Source organism: Stegostoma tigrinum, chromosome 13 (genome assembly GCF_030684315.1).
Source record: "Stegostoma tigrinum isolate sSteTig4 chromosome 13, sSteTig4.hap1, whole genome shotgun sequence".
NCBI classification, from domain to species: domain Eukaryota; kingdom Metazoa; phylum Chordata; class Chondrichthyes; order Orectolobiformes; family Stegostomatidae; genus Stegostoma; species Stegostoma tigrinum.
In genome coordinates, this window is record NC_081366.1 from 13,965,393 (window position 1) to 13,987,179 (window position 21,787).

At 48.5% G+C, this 21,787-nt stretch overlaps 1 protein-coding gene across 1 annotated transcript in view; it reads right to left on the reverse strand.

Annotated features, from left to right (window-relative positions):
- larp1 (La ribonucleoprotein 1, translational regulator) overlaps positions 1–6,942 on the reverse strand; it is a 105,163-nt gene extending 98,221 nt beyond the window's left edge. Inside the window, exon 1 of the mRNA XM_048543161.2 lies at positions 6,457–6,942. Coding sequence (XP_048399118.1) covers positions 6,457–6,916 — 460 coding nt within the window. The 5' untranslated portion in view covers positions 6,917–6,942. The remainder of the gene's footprint in view (positions 1–6,456) is intronic.
- Between the last annotated feature and the right edge of the window lie 14,845 nt (positions 6,943–21,787).

Below are 21,787 nucleotides of genomic sequence, written 5' to 3' on the forward strand. Positions count from 1 at the left end.
GTTCGGAATTCCTTTCTGTAAGTGGTAATTGATACTAGATCGATTGTAATCCATCACATCTCACATTGTAAGATTTGTCGTCCAAAGCCATTAACGGATACAAAAATTGCAGATCAGCCATGATCTCACGGAATGGCAGTACAAGCAATAGGCACTAAATGGCCTACTTGTGATTCCACAAATTCCTCTTGCATCTCATAATTCTCCGAGTACCAATACTGTATCGATTCCAAACACTAATTGTGGACCAGTTCAGTAACTGAAATACTCAGCTGATAAAAGCAACCATTTAGCCAATACTTTAAAGTGTGTAATATTTGAACTGGGCTGCACAATTCAAATCTCACTTTAATATCACAACAGCTCTTTGATATGCAGAGCTGAATAAAGATTCTATTTTAATTAATTGACAATTTTCACCCAGAAATATTTCATTTCAATTTACTGGAGGTGTTGTGCAAGTAGAAAATTCAGTAATAACCAGCAAATTCTCCAAATTTAATTGGCTGGGAATAATTTTTAGGCATTGTAGGAAGATAATTAAGGCACAATGCAAGTAAAAACCTTTCCTTCATCCAAATCAGTACTAAATGAACAAAACATTTAATCCACAGTTCACAATGTCAGCAAGATGAGCTGGTGTTGGGTGGAGTGGGGAAAAAAGGAGCCTAATCAGCTGATACACTGCCCTTTGCAAGAAAAAACAGATGTAGAAGCAGTGTGTTAGAGGTAAACTCCCTGATTAGCTGCTGTGTAAGAGTGATCTACAATGCTCCTCACTGCCAATTCTGAGTCTTGTACATATTATCTCCTCATATCCAACTCTTCTGACAACCATTTATTTACCTATCTTTTGCAGCATACCTTGCAACAATCCACATTCTGGAAAGATACTCCTGTTACTCACGAAGAATGAGCCTTCTGAATTTTGTGTTGCCTTGTCCCTATTTAATAGATTTCCCCTCTCTAACCCTTCTATCCTCTTCTTCGCTTACATTTAATGCTAGCTAACTGGCTTTTGGAAAGATGTAATGTCAACTGGGTCACCACTTTCAAGAGCTGGATTACCAATGTAGGCTTTCCAAAGCTGCCCAGAATGTAAGAAGCAAACATAGCCATTTAACCTAGAATGCATATTGCTTCTGGTGCATTGGAACAAGAACTCCGCCAAGTCATTCTCCATCCTGACCTGGAAACATACGTCCATTCTTTCAATACCACTAGATTAAGATTCTTGAATTTCCTGCTTAAAAGCACTGTGGGTGCATTCAACCTGGTCCGGGAAGTTCAAAAAAGGTGGCTCACTGCTTCCTCAAGGACAATGTGTGCTGGCGACAGCAAAGCACAATAATTAGAACAACTAAGTTGCAAACTCCAAATATGTTATTTCAGCCTGGTTACCATATTCATCAGTTTCAACATATTGTACTTTAAATTGGTACGTTGCCTGAAGCAACCTACACCAGGGTTCCACACTGGTGTAACAATACTTTAGTTGCTTTTTAATGTCCAATGATAACACTCAAGTTGTCCATGAGTACCTTCTCATTTTTACCTTAATGATGAGTCTAGGCTTTCTCAACTGGATTCTCTGAATCATGATTTCAATTCAAGACCTCCACTAGGTACAGGTTTCCTTTAAAAGCCACAAAGCAGCAGGAAGGCAAAACATCCGTGAATAGTTCAGTCACTAGTTCGAAAAAATGTCAATCATGGCATGAGGTGAAGAATTTTAGACTGTTAAAAAAAATCTGTTAATACTAATCTAGACGGATTTGTGATTAACATTATTTTGCACATTAACATTTGGTACCTAGTTTGTGGGGTACTTCATACTGAATAGGCAAGTGCTAGATCTATGCTGATTTGTTCCTAATTTCATACGGCAATATTTTATTAGTTCGCTAACACTGCCAGCATACTGACGGTCTGGTAAGAACAACCACTGACGTGGTCAACTCAACAGCACGGTAACTGAAGTTCTGATGTTGCTGAGAGGAGGATGAATATCTTCTTTCAATTTGTATCAAAAGGTGAGACTTCCATCTGAGAATTGTTAGAACAGTGCCTGCAAGTTAGTAAGTGTGTCCAGGAAACTCAGTAACCTACAAAATCTCAGGAGAAGCCAACTTTATAAAAATGATACGTGAGCACCAAATCAACTTATCACAGGATACTGTGACTTCTGGGATTCCACTCAAATCATGCTCAGAAGGGTGGAAAGAATCAGCCTGAAGGTGATATAGCATCATAATATGGCCACAGGCTCAACCCCTTATCTGTGCTAGGACAGCAAGATGTAGCCAGAAGCAACTGAAGCATAATTGGAGTCAGTTGGCCAGGCAAAAGTTTGGAGTGCTAGATAAAGAAAATCAGCAAGAGTTTTTCCCATCTTCACGCACTGTTAAGAAACCCATTTGAGAGAAAGCACAAGAGCGAGCAAGTGACTGAGACTGAACATGAAGGGCAAACAATATTAGCAGTGATGATAACCAATCTAAAAACCATTGATTACTTCCTGCAGCTACAGACAGAATTAACACTCAATGAGGTATAAGGTAGCTGTGTAGTATCCAGAGTTAATATCTCAAAACATTTCAAAGTTGTGAAGCTTCCTGCTAAACCACATGCCAAAGATGCTTTATTCAAGACGGAACAACACTGTCCAAACAGGATCTGGACTGAACAGCACAAAAACATTGCTAATTTATGTTTACTAGCTACAATAGAAAAGATCACATCAATGACTTTTAACTATATAGTATTTTGGCATGCGTACCTGGCCATAATAAGGTAATGCATTTGGAATTCATGGACTATTAGTCCAACACTACCATGGCTATAATCAGCTTCACTTTCATGCAATTGCAAATCAAAGAAATTTACTGGCTTGGATTTCCTCACTCAAATACTAAGAGGTGATCAAGACCACTCCTGTTCATCCTCACACCAACAGAGTAATGTTGAACAAAAGCAGAAGAGACATAATCCTTAAATAAAGACACAGCTGACAAAACTCTAAAAAGGCTACGCTATTTCTTCAACACAAATGAATGTAGCGCACACTAGCCATCCCCGAGATTTTCCAGAAGAGTGCTTTTCCCAGACACAAACTTTATAACCTGACAGACCGTGTTATCAAAGACTGGGATGGTATTTTGTGACCAACTATAGAAGTGCAAGCTGATTTACATCAACAGAAAAAAACTACAAAGCATATAAAGTATTGCAGCTAAAACGTTTTTGCCCTTTCTCTTCCTTCGGCAGATACACTGCGATGATTTCTGTGTTAAAGGTTCTATACAAATTCAAGTTGTTGTTGCTTGAGCAGCTGCCTATTCCCATTAAGCTTGGTTGTACCTGTAACATATTGTCCATGTTCATTATAGGAACACTAGTACTGTTTGAAGATATCAAGGTTACTAATTTGCATTTTAGGCTATGAACCGAACTAATGGCAGCAGCAGGTCACACTCTTGCCTCAGTCTCGAGGTTGTGGGCTCATTTGCCACTATAGGACTTGATCTCTCAATTTTGTGTGCAAAGTTCAGAATCGTTGCAGCACTGCCTTTTGAATGGGATGTGAAACCAGAGTTCCACCTGCTTGACTCAAAGGTTTGTGAATAGAATAGAAAGCACTCCACCCCAGGCAATATTCAATTTAACAGTCAAGACCAGCAATAGCAACAAATTAGTTGTCTTATTTCCTTTGCCTTTGTTACCTGTGCATTTGATTATTCCAACATATAGTCAATCCTCAACATTTAGCTCTCCATAAACTTGGAACCATTCAAAACTGTATCGTTAGTGATACTAAACTCAGTTCACCTTTCAGTCCTGTGTTCAATGGCTTATACTCGTTCCTGGTCAGAAACATCAGGAACCTTCCCTCCCTTATTTTCAATTCCATCATCTTTATCCAGGACTCAAGCATAAACATCTCGGTTGGTAACCTAATGCAATACGAAGAAATGTTGCAATGTCAGAGTTAATGTCTTTTGGATGAAGCATTATATCTGGGGCCCCTCCTATCCTCCCATGTAGATGTAAATGTTCCTATTGCATCATATTGAAGAGCATGGGAGTTACCCCAGTGCATGGACAATATTTACCCTCCAATCAAATGAAAAGTAGTTACTTGAGGGATCTTGCTGCGCACAATTTTGCTGCACAGTTTTACAATAATTATACTTCAAAAAGTGCTTTGTAAATTGTAAATTCTTTGGAGCATCCTATGGTGATGTAAGATGCTATATAAATGCAAACGTGTTTCTGTAACCCATTTACGTGCACTCCTCCAATTCTGGTCTAGAGTATCTCCAGGTTTTACAATGAACTACTGGCAACTGTGCATTCAGCTGCAGAAACTATATTTTCTGGAATTCCCTCCTTAAACCTCTCCATCCCTCTCTTGCTTCAAGACAGTGTGTAAAACATCTCTCTTCTGGTCTAATATGTCTAGTGGCTGGGCATCCAAAACTTTCTTGCTCTCGTGAAGTGCCTTGGAATGTTTCACCATGTAGAAGAACTCAAAAGTACTGTTTTTGATCACATAACCTGGCTGCCATATTTGCCAATATGACTGGAGTCGTACTTCCGAAGTAATTTTTGCTGCAAGTGCGCTTTGGGCAACCTGGAATCATGGTCAGGCACTATGTAAATAAAAGAAGATTTAGGTACATTTAAGTCCTCATTGGATAAGCATATGGACATACACGGAATAGTGTAGGTTAGATGGGCTTGAGATCGGTATGACAGGTCAGCACAACATCAAGGGCCGAAGGGCCTGTACTGTGCTGTAACGTTCTATGTTCTATTATTTCTCCATTGTAAACATGAACCTGTGTCACAGTGCTAGGGTCCCAGATGAGTAGTTTATGCAGGACATGGTTCTGTTCCAACGTGCAGTGTTATCATTCACAGAAGATTGGTAACTAGAAGCAGAGCAACATGCTTCATGTGAACAGGTTTTAAGATCAGGGACTGATTTAAAAAGTGCTTCAGAATCACCGACATTAATCAGAAAGAACAGGCTAATGTCCGGATGAAAACAGAGCTTCAGACATACATTCATTTGTGACAATGTCTCCACCCTAAACCATGACCGCTGTCTTTCAGATTCCAACTAAATTGGTGTGTATTCCAGAATTTTGCGTTAGTTTTTCAGTACGCCGACATTCAACTTCAACTTTATCTGCAATAAACACTCAAGATGACACCCATTTCAGAATTTTGGCAAAACCCTGAAAAATCTTTTTGAACAAAAATGGTGCATTGCTTGATGAACGTATCCCAGTATCCATTTAACTCTTCTCCTCACTGCACTGCTGCATGCAGAACCGATCCAAGTCTTGGGGAAGGATCATCCATGCCCAGAAGCCAGTATCAGTTTACATTTCAGTCCTTAAGTATTAGGAATATGCTTCGATGATTTCATTGCTCAATAAAGGAGAAGTACAATACCACAACTAGGTTAAGAAAAAAACCATGTCGCATATAATCCACACAGGTCATGTGAGCCATTCCCGAGTAACAGCTTCTCCACTTTTTTGTAGATTTATCATCCAATTAATTGGCAAAGAAAAAGACTATTTGCTCAATCGTGCACATGTTGCTAACAGTAAAAATGCATGCAGAAACAGAATACAGGTATGAAAAGAAAGCATCACATGCTCTCCACACCAACAGTCACGATCCTATCTCCTCACCATTTCCCAGCACCCTTCACTCCATCAACCACCAACCAATTCTTAAATGGCCTCTGGTCACATAAAACTCTGTTCCATCCCTTCGTAACTTTTAACATGTCAAGCTACCCCATAATATCCTGTTCTAATGACAAAAGGATCAAAGTTGAGCATGAATCACACCGTTACAGCATCTCAGAACGCAACAGGAAAAAAAGACAAAATCCTGGGCATAAACATTGTTTGTAACAGGAGTTTCAGCTCGGGTGGACAGGGATGCCTGGTCCACAGGTTTGGAGCAAGAATCCTGAACTGGCAGATCAAGCAGTGAGGTAGAGACGAATAAGAATTGATGTGTGAGTGCAGTCAGATGAGTGATCTGCAGACAGGGACTCCCAAATCTCAGGTGTGGTACGGTGGTGAGATCTAACAAGTAAGTAATGTCTGGGAGCACTGGTTGGGAGCTTCGGGGGCAGGGGAGGGATGTGAAGCAAAGGATTCGGGATCTAAAATCAGGGAAGGTTAGTATACCCACAACATAGGACCTGGGAAGCTGAATCTGACACTGGGTACTCCCCTACCACAGATCCTTGGACTGGGGATGGCGAAAAGAAATTTGGGATCTGGGAGTTTTAAAGATGGGGGTGGCAGGGGACTGAGCAACCCCCTTACTTATCGATCAAACCCCACCCCACCCCAACACCTGTCCCAGTCTTGGGCCCGGCCACAGATTCCTCACCCTCTTTCTCCTTCATGGGCCTGCACTAACCTGGCTCGGTCTCCACGCCGCTCCCGCTCACTCTCCTGGTCCAGGGATTGACTCTGGGCGGGGGCGCCTCGATGAACTCCTTCCTGCGGCCGCAGCCACCGGCCCTCTGCTCCTCAGCGCTGTCTCCAGCCTGTCCCGGGGGCTCGGAGCCGGGCCCTGGTCCAGGTCCGGAGGCCACTCCGGGCTCTGCAGGCGGAGCCGGGCTGGGAGCGCCGGACTCGCCGGCACAGGCCGTTTTACTCCACGGGTTCACCTTGGGCGGCGGGGCTGCCATGAGGCGCTTGGCCTCAGGCCTGGTGCCGGTGCCAGCCCCGGTCTGGGAGGACGCCTGCTCGGGCCCGGCGGCCTGGCGCAATGCCGGGGCCTGGGCGTGTACCGAGTTCTGGGCCGGCTCCGAACGCGGTTGCTCCGGGGCCTGGGCTCCGTGAGGCGACGGCAGACTCTGCACCTGCGTGGCCATGGCGGCGGCTGGGCTCGCACTCGGACTCCGTGTGGCAGCAGCGTACGCGCGCACGCACCGCGCCGAACCCACGCTGACGCGGGGCGCGCACGTACTCCGCCGTTCCCCAGCTGACCCGAGGGAGCGAGCAACGGTGGGTGGGACTTGAAAAACAGAGCCCGCCCACACCCACGCCCCGTTACCAACGCAGCAACATCCCAAACACACCCCCCTCCCCGACACAGAACACCGCAACATCCCAAACACACCCCTCTCCCCGACACAGAACCCAGCAACATCCCAAATACATCCCCCTCCCCGACACAGAACACCGCAACATCCCAAACACACCCCTCTCCCCGACACAGAACACCGCAACATCCCAAACACACCCCCCTCCCCGACACAGAACACCGCAACATCCCAAACACACCCCTTTCCCCCACACAGAACCCAGCAACATCCCAAACACACCCCTTTCCCCCACACAGAACCCAGCAACATCCCAAATACACCCCCCTCCCCGACACAGAACCCAGCAACATCCCAAATACACCCCCCTCCCCCACACAGAACCCCGCAACATCCCAAATACACCCCCCTCCCCGACACAGAACACCGCAACATCCCAAACACACCCCTTTCCCCCACACAAAACCCAGCAACATCCCAAATACACCCCCCTCCCCGACACAGAACCCAGCAACATCCCAAATACACCCCCCTCCCCGACACAGAACCCCGCAACATCCCAAATACACCCCCCTCCCCGACACAGAACCCCGCAACATCCCAAACACACCCCTTTCCCCCAAACAGAACCCCGCAACATCCCAAATACATCCCCCTCCCCGACACAGAACCCCGCAACATCCCAAACACACCCCTTTCCCCGACACAGAACCCCGCAACATCCCAAATACACCCCCCTCCCCGACACAGAACCCCGCAACATCCCAAATACACCCCCCTCCCCGACACAGAACCCAGCAACATCCCAAATACACCCCCCTCCCCGACACAGAACCCCGCAACATCCCAAATACACCCCCCTCCCCGACACAGAACCCCGCAACATCCCAAATACATCCCCCTCCCCGACACAGAACCCCGCAACATCCCAAATACATCCCCCTCCCCCACACAGAACACCGCAACATCCCAAATACACACCCCTCCCCGACACAGAACCCCGCAACATCCCAAATACATCCCCCTCCCTGACACAGAACACCGCAACATCCCAAATACATCCCCCTCCCCCACACAGAACACCGCAACATCCCAAATACACCCCCCTCCCCGACACAGAACCCCGCAACATCCCAAATACATCCCCCTCCCCGACACAGAACACCGCAACATCCCAAATACATCCCCCTCCCCGACACAGAACCCAGCAACATCCCAAATACATCCCCCTCCCCCACACAGAACACCGCAACATCCCAAATACACCCCCCTCCCCGACACAGAACCCCGCAACATCCCAAATACATCCCCCTCCCCGACACAGAACACCGCAACATCCCAAATACATCCCCCTCCCCGACACAGAACCCCGCAACATCCCAAATACATCCCCCTCCCCGACACAGAACCCCGCAACATCCCAAATACATCCCCCTCCCCGACACAGAACCCCGCAACATCCCAAATACACCCCCCTCCCCGAAGCAGAACCCCGCAACATCCCAAATACATCCCCCTCCCCGACACAGAACCCAGCAACATCCCAAATACAACGCCCTCCCCACACAGAACCCAGCAACATCCCAAACACACCCCCTCCCCCACACAGAACCCAGCAACATCCCAAATACACCCCCCTCCCCGACACAGAACCCAGCAACATCGCAAATACATCCCGCTCCCCCACACAGAACCCAGCAACATCCCAAATACACCCCCCTCCACAAAGCAGAACCCCGCAACATCCCAAATACATCACCCTCCCCGACACAGAACCCAGCAACATCCCAAATACAACCCCCTCCCCACACAGAACCCAGCAACATCCCAAACACACCCCCTCCCCCACACAGAACCCAGCAACATCCCAAATACACCCCCCTCCCCGACACAGAACCCAGCAACATCGCAAATACATCCCCCTCCCCCACACAGAACCCAGCAACATCCCAAATACACCCTCCTGCCCCACACATAACCCTGCATCATCCCCAATGCATTCGCCTCCTCCGTTCAGAACCCCGCAACATCCCAAACACATCCCCCTCCCATACACAGAACCCAGCAACATCCCAAACACATCCCCCTCCCCTACACAGAACACCGCAACATCCCAAACACATCCCCCTCCCTTACACAGAACCCCGCAACATCCCAAACACATCCCCCTCCCCCACACAGAACCCAGCAACATCCCAAACACACCCCCTCCCCCACACAGAACCCAGCAACATCCCAAATACACCCCCCTCCCCGACACAGAACCCAGCAACATCCCAAATACATCCCCCTCCCCCACACAGAACCCAGCAACATCCCAAATACACCCTCCTCCCCCACACATAACCCTGCATCATCCCCAACGCATTCGCCTCCTCCATTCAGAACCTCGCAACATCCCAAACACATCCCCCTCCCCTACACAGAACCCAGCAACATCCCAAACACATCCCCCTCCCCTACACAGAACCCCGCAACATCCCAAACACATCCCCCTCCCTTACAGAGAACCCCGCAACATCCCAAACACATCCCCCTCCCCCACACAGAACCTAGCAACATCCCAAACACACCCCCTCCCCAAAGCAGAACCCCGCAACATCCCAAATACACCCCGCTCCCCAACACAGAACCCCGCAACATCCCAAATACACCCCCCTCCCCACACAGAACCCCGCAACATTCCAAACACATCCCCCTCCCTTACACAGAACCCCGCAACATCCCAAACACATCCCCCTCCCCCACACAGAACCTAGCAACATCCCAAATACACCCCGCTCCCCAACACAGAACCCCGCAACATCCCAAATACACCCCTCTCCCCACACAGAACCCAGCAACATACCAAATACACCCCCCTCCCCACACATAACCCTGCATCATCCCAAACACATTCGCCTCCTCCATTCAGAACCCCGCAACATCCCAAACACATCCCCCTCCCTTACACAGAACCCCGCAACATCCCAAACACATCCCCCTCCCCCACACAGAACCCAGCAACATCCCAAGCACATCCCCCTCTCCAAAGCAGAACCCCGCACCATCCCAAATACAACCCCCTCCCCAACACAGAACTCAGCAACATCCCAAATACACCGCCCTCCCCGACACAGAACCCAGCAACATCCCAAATACACCCCCTTCCCCGACACAGAACACCGCAACATCCCAAACACATCCCCCTCCCCTACACAGAACCCCGCAACATCCCAAACCCACCCCCCACCCCCACACAGAACCCCGCAACATCCTAAACACACACCCCTCCCCCACACAGAACCCCGCAACATCCCAAATACACCCACCTCCACGACACAGAACCCAGCAACGTCCCAAATACACCCCCCTCCCCACACAGAACCCAGCAACATCCCAAATACACCCCCCTCCCCGACACAGAACCCAGCAACATCCCAAACACACCCCCCTCCCCAAAGCAGTACCCTGCAACATCCCAAATACACCCCCCTCCCCGACACAGAACCCAGCAACATCCCAAATACACCCCCCTCCCCACACAGAACCCAGCAACATCCCAAATACATCCCCCTCCCCACACAGAACCCCGCAACATTCCAAACACATCCCCCTCCCTTACACAGAACCCCGCAACATCCCAAACACATCCCCCTCCCCCACACAGAACCCAGCAACATCCCAAGCGCATCCCCCTCCCCAAAGCAGAACCCCACACCATCCCAAATACACCCCCCTCCCCAACACAGAACCCAGCAACATCCCAAATACGCCCCCCTCCCCGACACAGAACCCAGCAACATCCCAAACACATCTCCCTCCCCGACACAGAACCCAGCAACATCCCAAATACACCCCCTTCCCCGACACAGAACCCAGCAACATCCCAAACACATCCCCCTCCCCTACACAGAACCCCGCAACATCCCAAACCCACCCCCCACCCCCACACAGAACCCCGCAACATCCTAAATACACACCCCTCCCCCACACAGAACCCCGCAACATCCCAAATACATCACCTCCCCTGCACAGAACCCAGCAACATCCCAAATACACCCCCCACCCCCACACAGAACCCCGCAACATCCCAAACACATCCCCTGCCCCCACACAGAACCCCGCAACATCCCAAACACATCCCCCTCCCCCACACAGAACCCCTCTGCACACACCACATACACCCCTCCACAACATATAACCTCTCTACTCACACCCCCTCCTCAACACAGAGCCACTCCACACACACCCCCCTCCCCTACACAGTACCCCTCTACACACACCACACACACCCACCTCCCCCACACTGAACCCCCCTACACACACCCCCTCCCCCAATCAGTACCCCTCTACTCACACCAAACACATGGCCCTCCCTCTTACAAAATCCGCCACTCCCCATTCCCCTCACAGAACTCTCCACACCCCACACACACAACCCTCCCCCTCACAGAACTCGCCACAACTCCCCATACCCCATCCCTCTTACAGAAAACCTGCACACCCCATATCCCTCGCAGAATCCCCCAAAACCCCATGTCCCTCACTAAATCCCACCACACCCGATCCCTCTCACAGAACTCCCCATGTCCCATACACACCTCATCCGCCTCACAGAAACCCTGCACATCCCATGCCCCTATAAGAATCCCCCCACACACCATGCCCCTCACAGAACTCCGCACACCACACACACACCATCCACTTTCGAGAAAGCCCCCCCAACACCCCATGCCCCTCACTGAACTCCCCACACCCCACTCACACCCCATGCCCCATGCAGAATACTCACACACCCCAGCCCCCTCACAGAACTCCCCACAACCAACACACACCACTTGCCCCTCACAGAAACCTTGCACACCCCATCCCCCTCACAGAAACCACTGCACATCACATCACCTCACAGAATCCCCCACGCCCCAACCCTGTCACAGAAACCTCTCCACACCCTATCCCCCTCACAGAAACCCCCCTAACTAGGGCAGCACGGTGGCTGAGTGGTTAGCACTGCAGCCTCACAGCACCAGGGACCCAGGTTCGATTCTAGCCTCGGGCGACTCTCTGGGTGGAGTTTGCACATTCTCCCTGTGTCTCTGTGGGTTTCCTCCCAGTGCTCTGGTTTCCTCTCACTGTCCAAAAATGTGCAGGCTAGGTGAATCGGCCATGCTAAATTGCCCATAGTGTTCAGGGGTCTGTGGGTTATAGGGGAATGGGTCTGTGTGGGATGCTTCAAGGGGCGGTGTGGACCTGTGGGGCGAAGGTACCACTCTTCCTTATTCCCAAATCTTCCCCGCCTTTACTGCATATCCTCCCCGTTAATCCCCATCCTCCATCATACCTTCCCAAATTCTCTTTATTCCCCTCCTCCAGTCTCCTGCCAGACACTGCCCTACTCCCAATCCCTCAGACTTCTGCCTGCTTCTCCCTTTCCACATACCCAGGCCACATGTCCCTCTCCAACACTCTCAACAGTCAATTCCTCACTCCCTATTCCCCGTTTCCCTCTCCAATACATTGTTATTCTTCCCACTCTCCTTGCCCTCTCCAACTCCGAGGCGCTGTGTCCCATCCACTCTCTCACTCTCTGATTCTCAACCACGTACTAGCGCGCCCCCCCCCCCACCACTCCCAGCCTGCCTTCCCTCCCCATCACCCTTGTCCTTCCTCACTGCCCCTTCTCTGATCATCTTCGGTATTTCGATGAGAGCAGCACTCATAGTTTCATAATCCTCTGTTAAATGGCTGGGGCTTGCAGAGATCAGCACATTAGAGGAAGGAATTCAGCCTCATACAGCAATGTTCAATGCTAACAGTGGGAGCTATCAAGCAGAGAACTCTGTCTATACCAATTATTTTCAGCTCCTGCAGCTCCCTCGATGCAACATACTCGATTAAAGTATATGTTAAAGAGCTTAACTGCATCAAAATACAACAGGTTTGTATCTTTTTGAGCACTACCTCAGTATTGGGGATGATTACCTTCCAGTCTAGTTAGTTGGTTCTGGAATAATTGAAAACTCCTCTGCTTGATCTGCAGATTCCTTCACATGCAAGGCAAGTGATTCTTAAAAGGCAAACAGATGAGGTATTTGGAAGTGATAATAGGAACTGCAGATGCTGGAGAATCCAAGACAATAAAATGTGAGGCTGGATGAACTCAGCAGGCCCAGCAGCATCTCAGGAGCACAAAAGCTGACGTTTCGGGTCTAGGCCCGGGCTGGTTGTGTGGTGCAGTTGGGAGAGGGGATGAACTGGGCTGGTTTTGGGATGCGGTGGGGGGGAAGGGGAGATTTTGAAGCTGGTGAAGTCCACATTAATACCATTGGGCTGCAGGGTTCCCAAGCTGAATATGGGTTGCTGTTCCTGCAACCTTCGGGTGGCATCATTGTGGCACTGCAGGAGGCCCATGATGGACATGTCATCTAAAGAATGGGAGGGGGAGTGGAAATGGTTTGCGTCTGGGAGGTGCAGTTGTTTATTGCGAACCGAGCGGAGGTTCCCTAGCCCCCAACACCATGGACTCCAGTCCCTACACACCTGCATTCCGCACACAGATGGCCTCAAGGCCCTCCGCTTGTTCCTGTCCCACAGGCCCGACCAGTCCCCCTCCACCGACACCCTCATCCGCCTAGCCGAACTCGTCCTCACCCTCAACAACTTCTCTTTCGATTCCTCCCACTTCCTACAGACAAGGGGATGGCCATGGGCACACGCATGGGCCCCAGCTATGCCTGCCTCTTTGCAGGTTACGTGGAACAGTCCCTCTTCCGCACCTACACAGGCCCCAAATCCCACCTCTTCCTCCGTTACATTGATGACTGTATCGGCGCCGCCTCTTGCTCCCCAGAGGAGCTCGAACAGTTGATCCACTTCACCAACACCTTCCACCCCAACCTTCAGTTCACCTGGGCCATCTCCAGCACATCCCTCACCTTCCTGGATCTCTCAGTCTCCATCTCAGGCAACCAGCTTGTAACTGATGTCCATTTCAAGCCCACTGACTCCCTAGACTACCTAGAATACACCTCCACCCACCCACCCTCCTGCAAAAATTCCATCCCCTATTCCCAATTCCTCCGCCTCCGCCGCATCTGCTCCCACGATGAGGAGTTCCACTCCCGCACATCCCAGATGTCCAAGTTCTTCAAGGACCACAACTTTCCCCCCACAGTGGTCGAGAACGCCCTTGACTGCGTCTCCCGCATTTCCCGCAACACATCCCTCACACCCCGCCCCCGCCACAACCGCCCAAAGAGGATCCCCATCGTTCTCACACACCACCCCACCAACCTCCGGATACAACGCATCATCCTCCGACACTTCTGCCATCTACAATCCCACCCCACCACCCAAGACATTTTTCCATCCCCACCCCTGTCTGCTTTCCGGAGAGACCACTCTCTCCATGATTCCCTTGTTCGCTCCACACTGCCCTCCAACCCCACCACACCCGGCACCTTCCCCTGCAACCGCAGGAAATGCTACACTTGCCCCCACACCTCCTCGCTCACCACTATCCCAGGCCCCAAGATGACTTTCCACATTAAGCAGAGGTTCACCTGCACATCTGCCAATGTGGTATACTGCATCCACTGTACCCGGTGTGGCTTCCTCTACATTGGGGAAACCAAGCGGAGGCTTGGGGACCGCTTTGCAGAACACCTCCGCTCGGTTCGCAATAAACAACTGCACCTCCCAGTCGCAAACCATTTTCACTCCCCCTCCCATTCTTTAGATGACATGTCCATCATGGGCCTCCTGCAGTGCCACAATGATGCCACCCGAACGTTGCAAGAACAGCAACTCATATTCCGCTTGGGAACCCTGCAGCCCAATGGTATCAATGTGGACTTCACCAGCTTCAAAATCTCCCCTTCCCCCACCGCATCCCAAAACCAGCCCAGTTTGTCCCCTCCCTCCACTGCACCACACAACCAGCCCAGCTCTTCCCCTCCACCCAATGCATCCCAAAACCAGTCCAACCTGTCTCTGCCTCCCTAACCTGTTCTTCCTCTCACCCATCCCTTCCTCCCACCCCAAGCCGCACCTCCATTTCCTACATACTAACCTCATCCCACCTCCTTGACCTGTCCGTCTTCCCTGGACTGACCTATCCCCTCCCTACCTCCCCACCTACACTCTCTCCACCTATCTTCTTTTCTCTCCATCTTCGGTCCGCCTCCCCCTCTCTCCCTAATTATTCCAGAACCCTCACCCCATCCCCCTCTCTGATGAAGGGTCTAGGCCTGAAACGTCAGCTTTTGTGCTCCTGAGATGCTGCTGGGCCTGCTGTGTTCATCCAGCCTCACATTTTATTATCTTGGATTCTCCAGCATCTGCAGTTCCCATTATCACTTAACTAAACTTATCTGTTGTTTGTGTACTTTATCTGGGTCAGTTCTTACCAGTTCTTCCAGTTTTTTGGTAAAGTGCGACTGTACTTCAGAATGTCATTATTTCCAAACCATCGACCAATTGTGATTTTCCTAACTTAGAGCGAAAGTGTTAAGTCATATGTGCAAATTAGTTTTGAAAATGTCAGGAATGTTTTTTTCTCTGAAGGTCGTGAATGCTCAGAGAACCTTCGTCAATCATTGCTACCCAACGCCCCCCCCCCACAATTGAATGCCCCTTACCATCCCTCCATCAACCATTCGCTGCTCAAAAAGTCGTGCTTCTCACTCATCAACTCTGTAATCACCCCTAATTTTCCTTCTGACATTGCAAATCTAAAATAAGGTCACATTAGGAAAAGGGAAAAGGTTTGAGCAGTTCTGCTCTCATTTCTTTCGTGATGTGGAGGTGCCAGTATTAGACTGGGATGGGCAAGTTCAGAAGTCACACGACACCAAATTATAGTCCAACAGGTTTATTTCAAATCACAAGCCTTTGGAGCACTGCCCCTTCATTGGGTGAAGTATTTTTTCCCAATTGTTTTAAAGCTATGACCCTAACTCTTTGCTAAGGAAAATAGGTCTTTCTTATCCATTCTATTACTGATCTCATGATTTTGTACACCTCAGCTAGTACTCTAGTTGTGTCTAACTACTGATTTACATAGGTCTAATGTAACATTCTACTACATTCTGTTACATTCTATGCCTTGGGGGCTAATGAAAAATGAATGTCCTTTACTTTAAAAAGATCTGTGAATGCGGCAAATCAGAAACAAAAACAGAACCAGCTGGAAAGTTGAGCAGGTCTGGTGGCATCTGTGGAGAGAAAGCAGGGTTAATGTTTCAGGTTCAGTGATCCTTCTTCCAAATGCCTTCTTGACCAACTTGTCCATATGTCGTTACTTTCAGGGAACTGTGGACCTGTACACCTAGATCCTTCTGTAAATGTTTCTAAGGTTCTACCATTTACTGTATATTTCTATCCTACATGACCCTTACAAAATGCATCATCCCACTCTTGTCCAGATTAATCTGTCATTTCTCCACCCAAGTCTCCAGCCTATCAGCTGTATCGTCTGCCAATCCTCCTTACTGTCTGTAGCTCCCTTAATCTTTGTGCCATCCAGAAACTTGTTAATCAGGTCACCTACATTCCACTCTAAATCATTTACATAAATGTTACAAACAACAGAGGTCCTCACACTAATCCTGCAGAACATCACTGGTCATAGATCGCCAGTCAGAAACTTCCACCGCTAGTGTCTGTCTTTCATGACCAATCCAGTTCTGTATGCATCTTACCAGTACACCTTGGATCTCATGTGACTTTATCTTCTGTATCAGCCTGTCATGTGGGACCAAGGCTTTGCTAAAATCCATGTAGACAACATCTACCACCCTGCCCTCATTAATCACCTTTGTCACTTAGGCCATAAGACGTAGGAGCAGAAATTATGCTATTTGACCCATCAAGTCTGCTCTGCCAATCAATCCTGGCTGATAAGTTCCTCAAACCCTTTCTCCTGCTTTCTCCCCATAACCCTTGATGGCCTTGACAATCAAAAGCCTATCTATCACTGTCTTAAAAATACTCATTGGCCTGGCCTCCACAGCCTTCTGTGGCAATGAGTTCCATAGATTCACCACTCTCTGGCTGAAGAAGTTTCTCCTTATCTCTGTTCTAAAGGGTCTTCCCTTTATTCTAAGGATGTACCTTCTGGTGGTAGTCTTTCCTGCCAATAGAAACATCTTCCAATGTCCAGTCTATCCAAGTTGTTCAATACTCTGTAAGTTTCAATTCGAACACCCTCACCCTTCTAAACTCCATTGAATAGAGCACACAGAGTCCTCAAATGTTTCTCATATATTAAGCCTTTTATTCCTGGGATCATTCTTGTGAACCTCCTTGAGAACCGTTCCAGGGCCAGTACATCCTTCCTGAGATATAGGCCCCAAAATTGCTCACAAAAATCTAAATGTGGTCTGATCAGAGCCTTATAAAGCCTGCGAAGTACATCATTGATTTTATATTCTAGTCCTCTTGAAATAATTGCCGACATTATATTTGCCTTCCTAACTACCAACTCAACTTGCAAGTTTACCTTAAGAGAATCCTGGACTAGGATTCCTAAGTCTCTTTGCACTCTTGATTTCTGAAGTTTTTCACATTTAGAAAATAGTCCATGCCTCTATTTTCCTGACCAAAGTTCATGACCTCACTTTCTCACATTATATTTTAGCTGCCACTTTTTTGCCCACTCTGCTAACCTATCTAAATTCTTCTGCAGAGATAATGGGAACTGCAGACGCTGGAGAATCCAAGATAACAAAGTGTGGGGCTGGATGAACACAGCAGGCCAAGCAGCATCTCAGGAGCACAAAAGCTGACACGTCGGGCCTAGACCCTTCATCAGAAAAGGGGGATGGGGAGAGGGAACTGGAATAAATAGGGAGGGGGGGAGGTGGACCGAAGATGGAGAGAGGAGAAGATAGGTGGAGAGGAGAGTATAGGTGGGGAGGTAGGGAGGGGATAGGTCAGTCCAGGGAGGATGGACAGGTCAAGGAAGCAGGATGAGGTTAGTAGGTAGGAAATGGAGGTGCGGCTTCAGGTGGGAGGAGGGGATAGGTGAGAGGAAGAACAGTTTAGGGAGCTGGGGACAAGCTGGGCTGGTTTTGGGATGCAGTGGCGGGACGGGAGATTTTGAAGCTGGTGAAATCCACATTGATACCATTGGGCTGCATGGTTCCCAAACGGAATATGAGTTGCTGTTCCTGCAACCTTCGGGTGGCATCATTATGGCACTGCAGGAGGCCCAGGACAGACATGTCGTCTAAGGAATGGGAGGGGGTGTTGAAATGGTTCGCGATGGGAGGTGCAGTTGTTTATTGCAAACCGAGTGGAGGTGTTCTGCAAAGCGGTCCCCAAGCCTCCGCTTGGTTTCCCCAATGTAGTGGAAGCCACAACGGGTACAGCGGATGTAGTATACTACATTAGCAGATGTGCAGGTGAACATCTGCGTGATGTGGAAGGTCATCTTGGGGCCTGGGATGGAGGTGAGTGAGGAGGTGTGGGGGCAAGTGTATCACTTCCCGCGGTTGCGGGGGAAAGTGCCGGGTGTGGTGGGGTTGGAGGGGAGTGTGGAGCAAACAAGGAAGTCCCAGAGAGCGTGGTCTCTCCGGAAGGCAGACAACCTTAACCCATCCCAAAACCAGCCCAGCTCATCCCCGCATCCCTAATCTGTTCTTCCTCACACCCACCCTCTCCTCCCACCGCAAGCCGCACCTCCATTTCCTATCACTAATCTCATCCCGCCTCCTTGACCTGTCTGCCCTCCCCGGACTGACCTTTCCCCACCCTACCTCCCCACCTAAACTCTCCTCTGCACATATCTTCTCCTCTATCCATCTTCGGTCCCCCTCCCCCTCTCTCCCAGTTTATTTCAGAATCCTCTCCCCATCCCCCTTTTCTGATGAAGGGTCTAGGCCTGAAACGTCAGCTTTTGTGCTTCTAAGATGCTGCTTGGCCTGCTGTGTTCATCCAGCCCCATACTTTGTTATCTTAAATTCTTCTACAGCCTTCCTGCCTCCTCAATACTACCTGTCACTCTACCCATATTTGTATCATCTGCAAACTTAGCCAGAATGTCCTCAGTTCATTCATTTAGATCATTAATGTATCAAGTGAAATGTTGTGGTTCCAACACTGATTTTTGTTGAACACCACTAGTCACAAGCTGCCATCCTGAGAAGGACCCTTTTATCCCAACTCTCTGCTTCTTGCCAGACAGCCAAACTTCTATCCATGCTGGTACCTTGCCCCTAATACTATGGGCCCTTGTTTTATACTGCAGCCTTGTGTGTGGCACCTTGTCAAAGGCCTTCTGGAAGTCCAGGTAGATAACATCCATCAGCACTGCTTGGTCTAACCTGCTCATTACCTCTTCAATGAATTCTAACACGTTTTTCAGGTATGAACTCCCCTTGATGAAACCATACTGACTTTGACCTATTTTACCATGCATTTACCAGTATTCAGAAATCTCATCTTTCACATTCAGACTCCAAAATCTTACCAACAACTGAGGTCAGGCTAATTGGCCTGTAATTTCCCAACTTTTGCCTTACTCCTTTCTTAAATGGGAGATTACATTAGCAATTGTCCACTCCTTTGGGACCCTCCCTGACTCCAGCGATTCCTGAAAGATCACCATTAAAGCCTCCATTATCTCTTCATCCATCTCTTTCAGAACTCTGGGGTGTAGTCCATCTGGTCTAGGTTATTTTTTCCACCTTCAGACTTTTCAGTTTTTCTAGCACCTTCTCCTTGGCAATTGCCACCATACTCACCTCTGCCCCCCAACTCTGTTGAATTTTTGGATATTATTCAAGCCTTCTAACATGATGGCTTCCTCAAAAAGTTCATTCAAGTTTGTGAGAAACAAATTCCCATGCACAAAGCCATGCTGCCTATCGTTAATAAGTCCCTATTTTTGCAAAAGTGAGTAAATCGTGCCCCTCAATAATTTCCAATAATTTCTCTACCACTGATGGAAGGCTTACTAGTCTGTAATTTTCTGGATTATTCCTGTTGCCCTTCTTATACAAAGGAACGACTCCAATCCTCTGGAACCTCTGCTGTGACTAAAGAGGATACAAGACCTCAGCAATTTCTTCCCTTGCCTCCTTTAGTATTCCAGGATAGATCCATCAAGTCCTGGGGACTAGTGTACCTTGATGCATTTTCAAAACACCCAACACTTCCTTTGTTTTATTGACATGCCCTAGAATATCAACACACCCCTTGCAAGACTCAACATGCACCATGTTCCTCTCCTTTGTGAATACTGATGCAAAGGATTTGTTAAGGACTTCATCCACCTCCTCCAGCACCATACATTAATTCCCCTCTCTGTTGTTGAAGGGAGCTATCCTTTCTCTTGCTGCTCGCTTGCTTCTTATATATGTATAAAACATTGGGATTTTCCTTAATCCTGTTTTCCAAGATCATTCCATGGCCGCTGTTAGCCCTCTCCCTCCTACCCTAACCCTGTAAGTTCTTTTCTGCTTTTTTTCTATTCTTTGAGGGATCTGCCTGTATTCAGTTTCCTAAGCCTTATATATACCTCCTTTTTTGTTTGACCAGGATCATAATTTCTCTTGTCATCAAATGTTCCCAAATCTTGTCATCCCTGTGCTTCATTTTTTGCAAGAACATGCTGGTCCTGAACCCTAATCAACTGGCATTTAAAAGATTCCCACGTGTTACATCTTTATTTACCCACAAACAGCTGACCCTAATCAACGTTCTCTAGTTCCTGCCTAATATTATCATAGTTAAGCTTCTCCCAATTCGTACTTCTACTGGAGAATCACTCTTATCCTTATCCATAAGTAGCTTAAAACCTACACTGTTCCCAAAATGCTTCCCCACTGAAACTTCAATCACTTGGCCAGATTTATTCCCCAACACCAGATCTAGTATGGCCCCTCCCCTAGTTAGATTATTTACATATTGCTTCAAGAAACCCTCCTGAATGCACCTAACAAATTCCACACCCATCAAGCTCCAGACACTGAATGAGTCCCAGTCAATATGGGGAAGTTAAAATCATCCCCAAAACACCACTCTTGCTTTTACATTTTTCCATAATCTGTCCACATATCGGTTTCTCAATCCCCTACCAGCTACTGGGAGACCTGTAGTACAATCCCATCAAAGTGATTGCACCCTTCCTATTCCTGAGCTCTACATATATGGCCCCATTGGATGAGACCTCCAAGGTTTCCTCCCTCAGTACAGCTGTTATTTTCTCTGTAAACAGTAACTCAACCCCCCTGCCTCATTTACATCCCTCCCTATCTCAACTGAAACATTTAAATCCCGGAACTTTCAGCTGCCAATCCTGTCCTTCCCTCAACCAAGTCTCTGTAATAGCTAAAACAAGACAGTTACATGTATTAAGCCAAGCTCTAAGTTCATTTGCCTTATTTGTCATACTTCTTACATTTTAAAGCAAACACACTTCAGACCGCCAGTCCCATTGTGTTCAATAACCCCCTCTCTGTCTGTTATTCCTCTTTGCCTTACTGGCCTTAGTGTCTGACTCCTTGATCATTTCACTTGCTGACCTACTGCTCTGGTTCCCAACCCTCCCTAGTGACACTACCTCTCTGCCTGCCAAGATATTGGTGCCCTCCAGTTTAGGTGCAACCCATGCTTCTTGTACGGTTTCCTGCTCTAGACGTCATCACAATGATCCACATAAGTGAAGCCCTCCCTCCTACACCAGCTCTTTAGCCACTTATTTAACTGTACTGT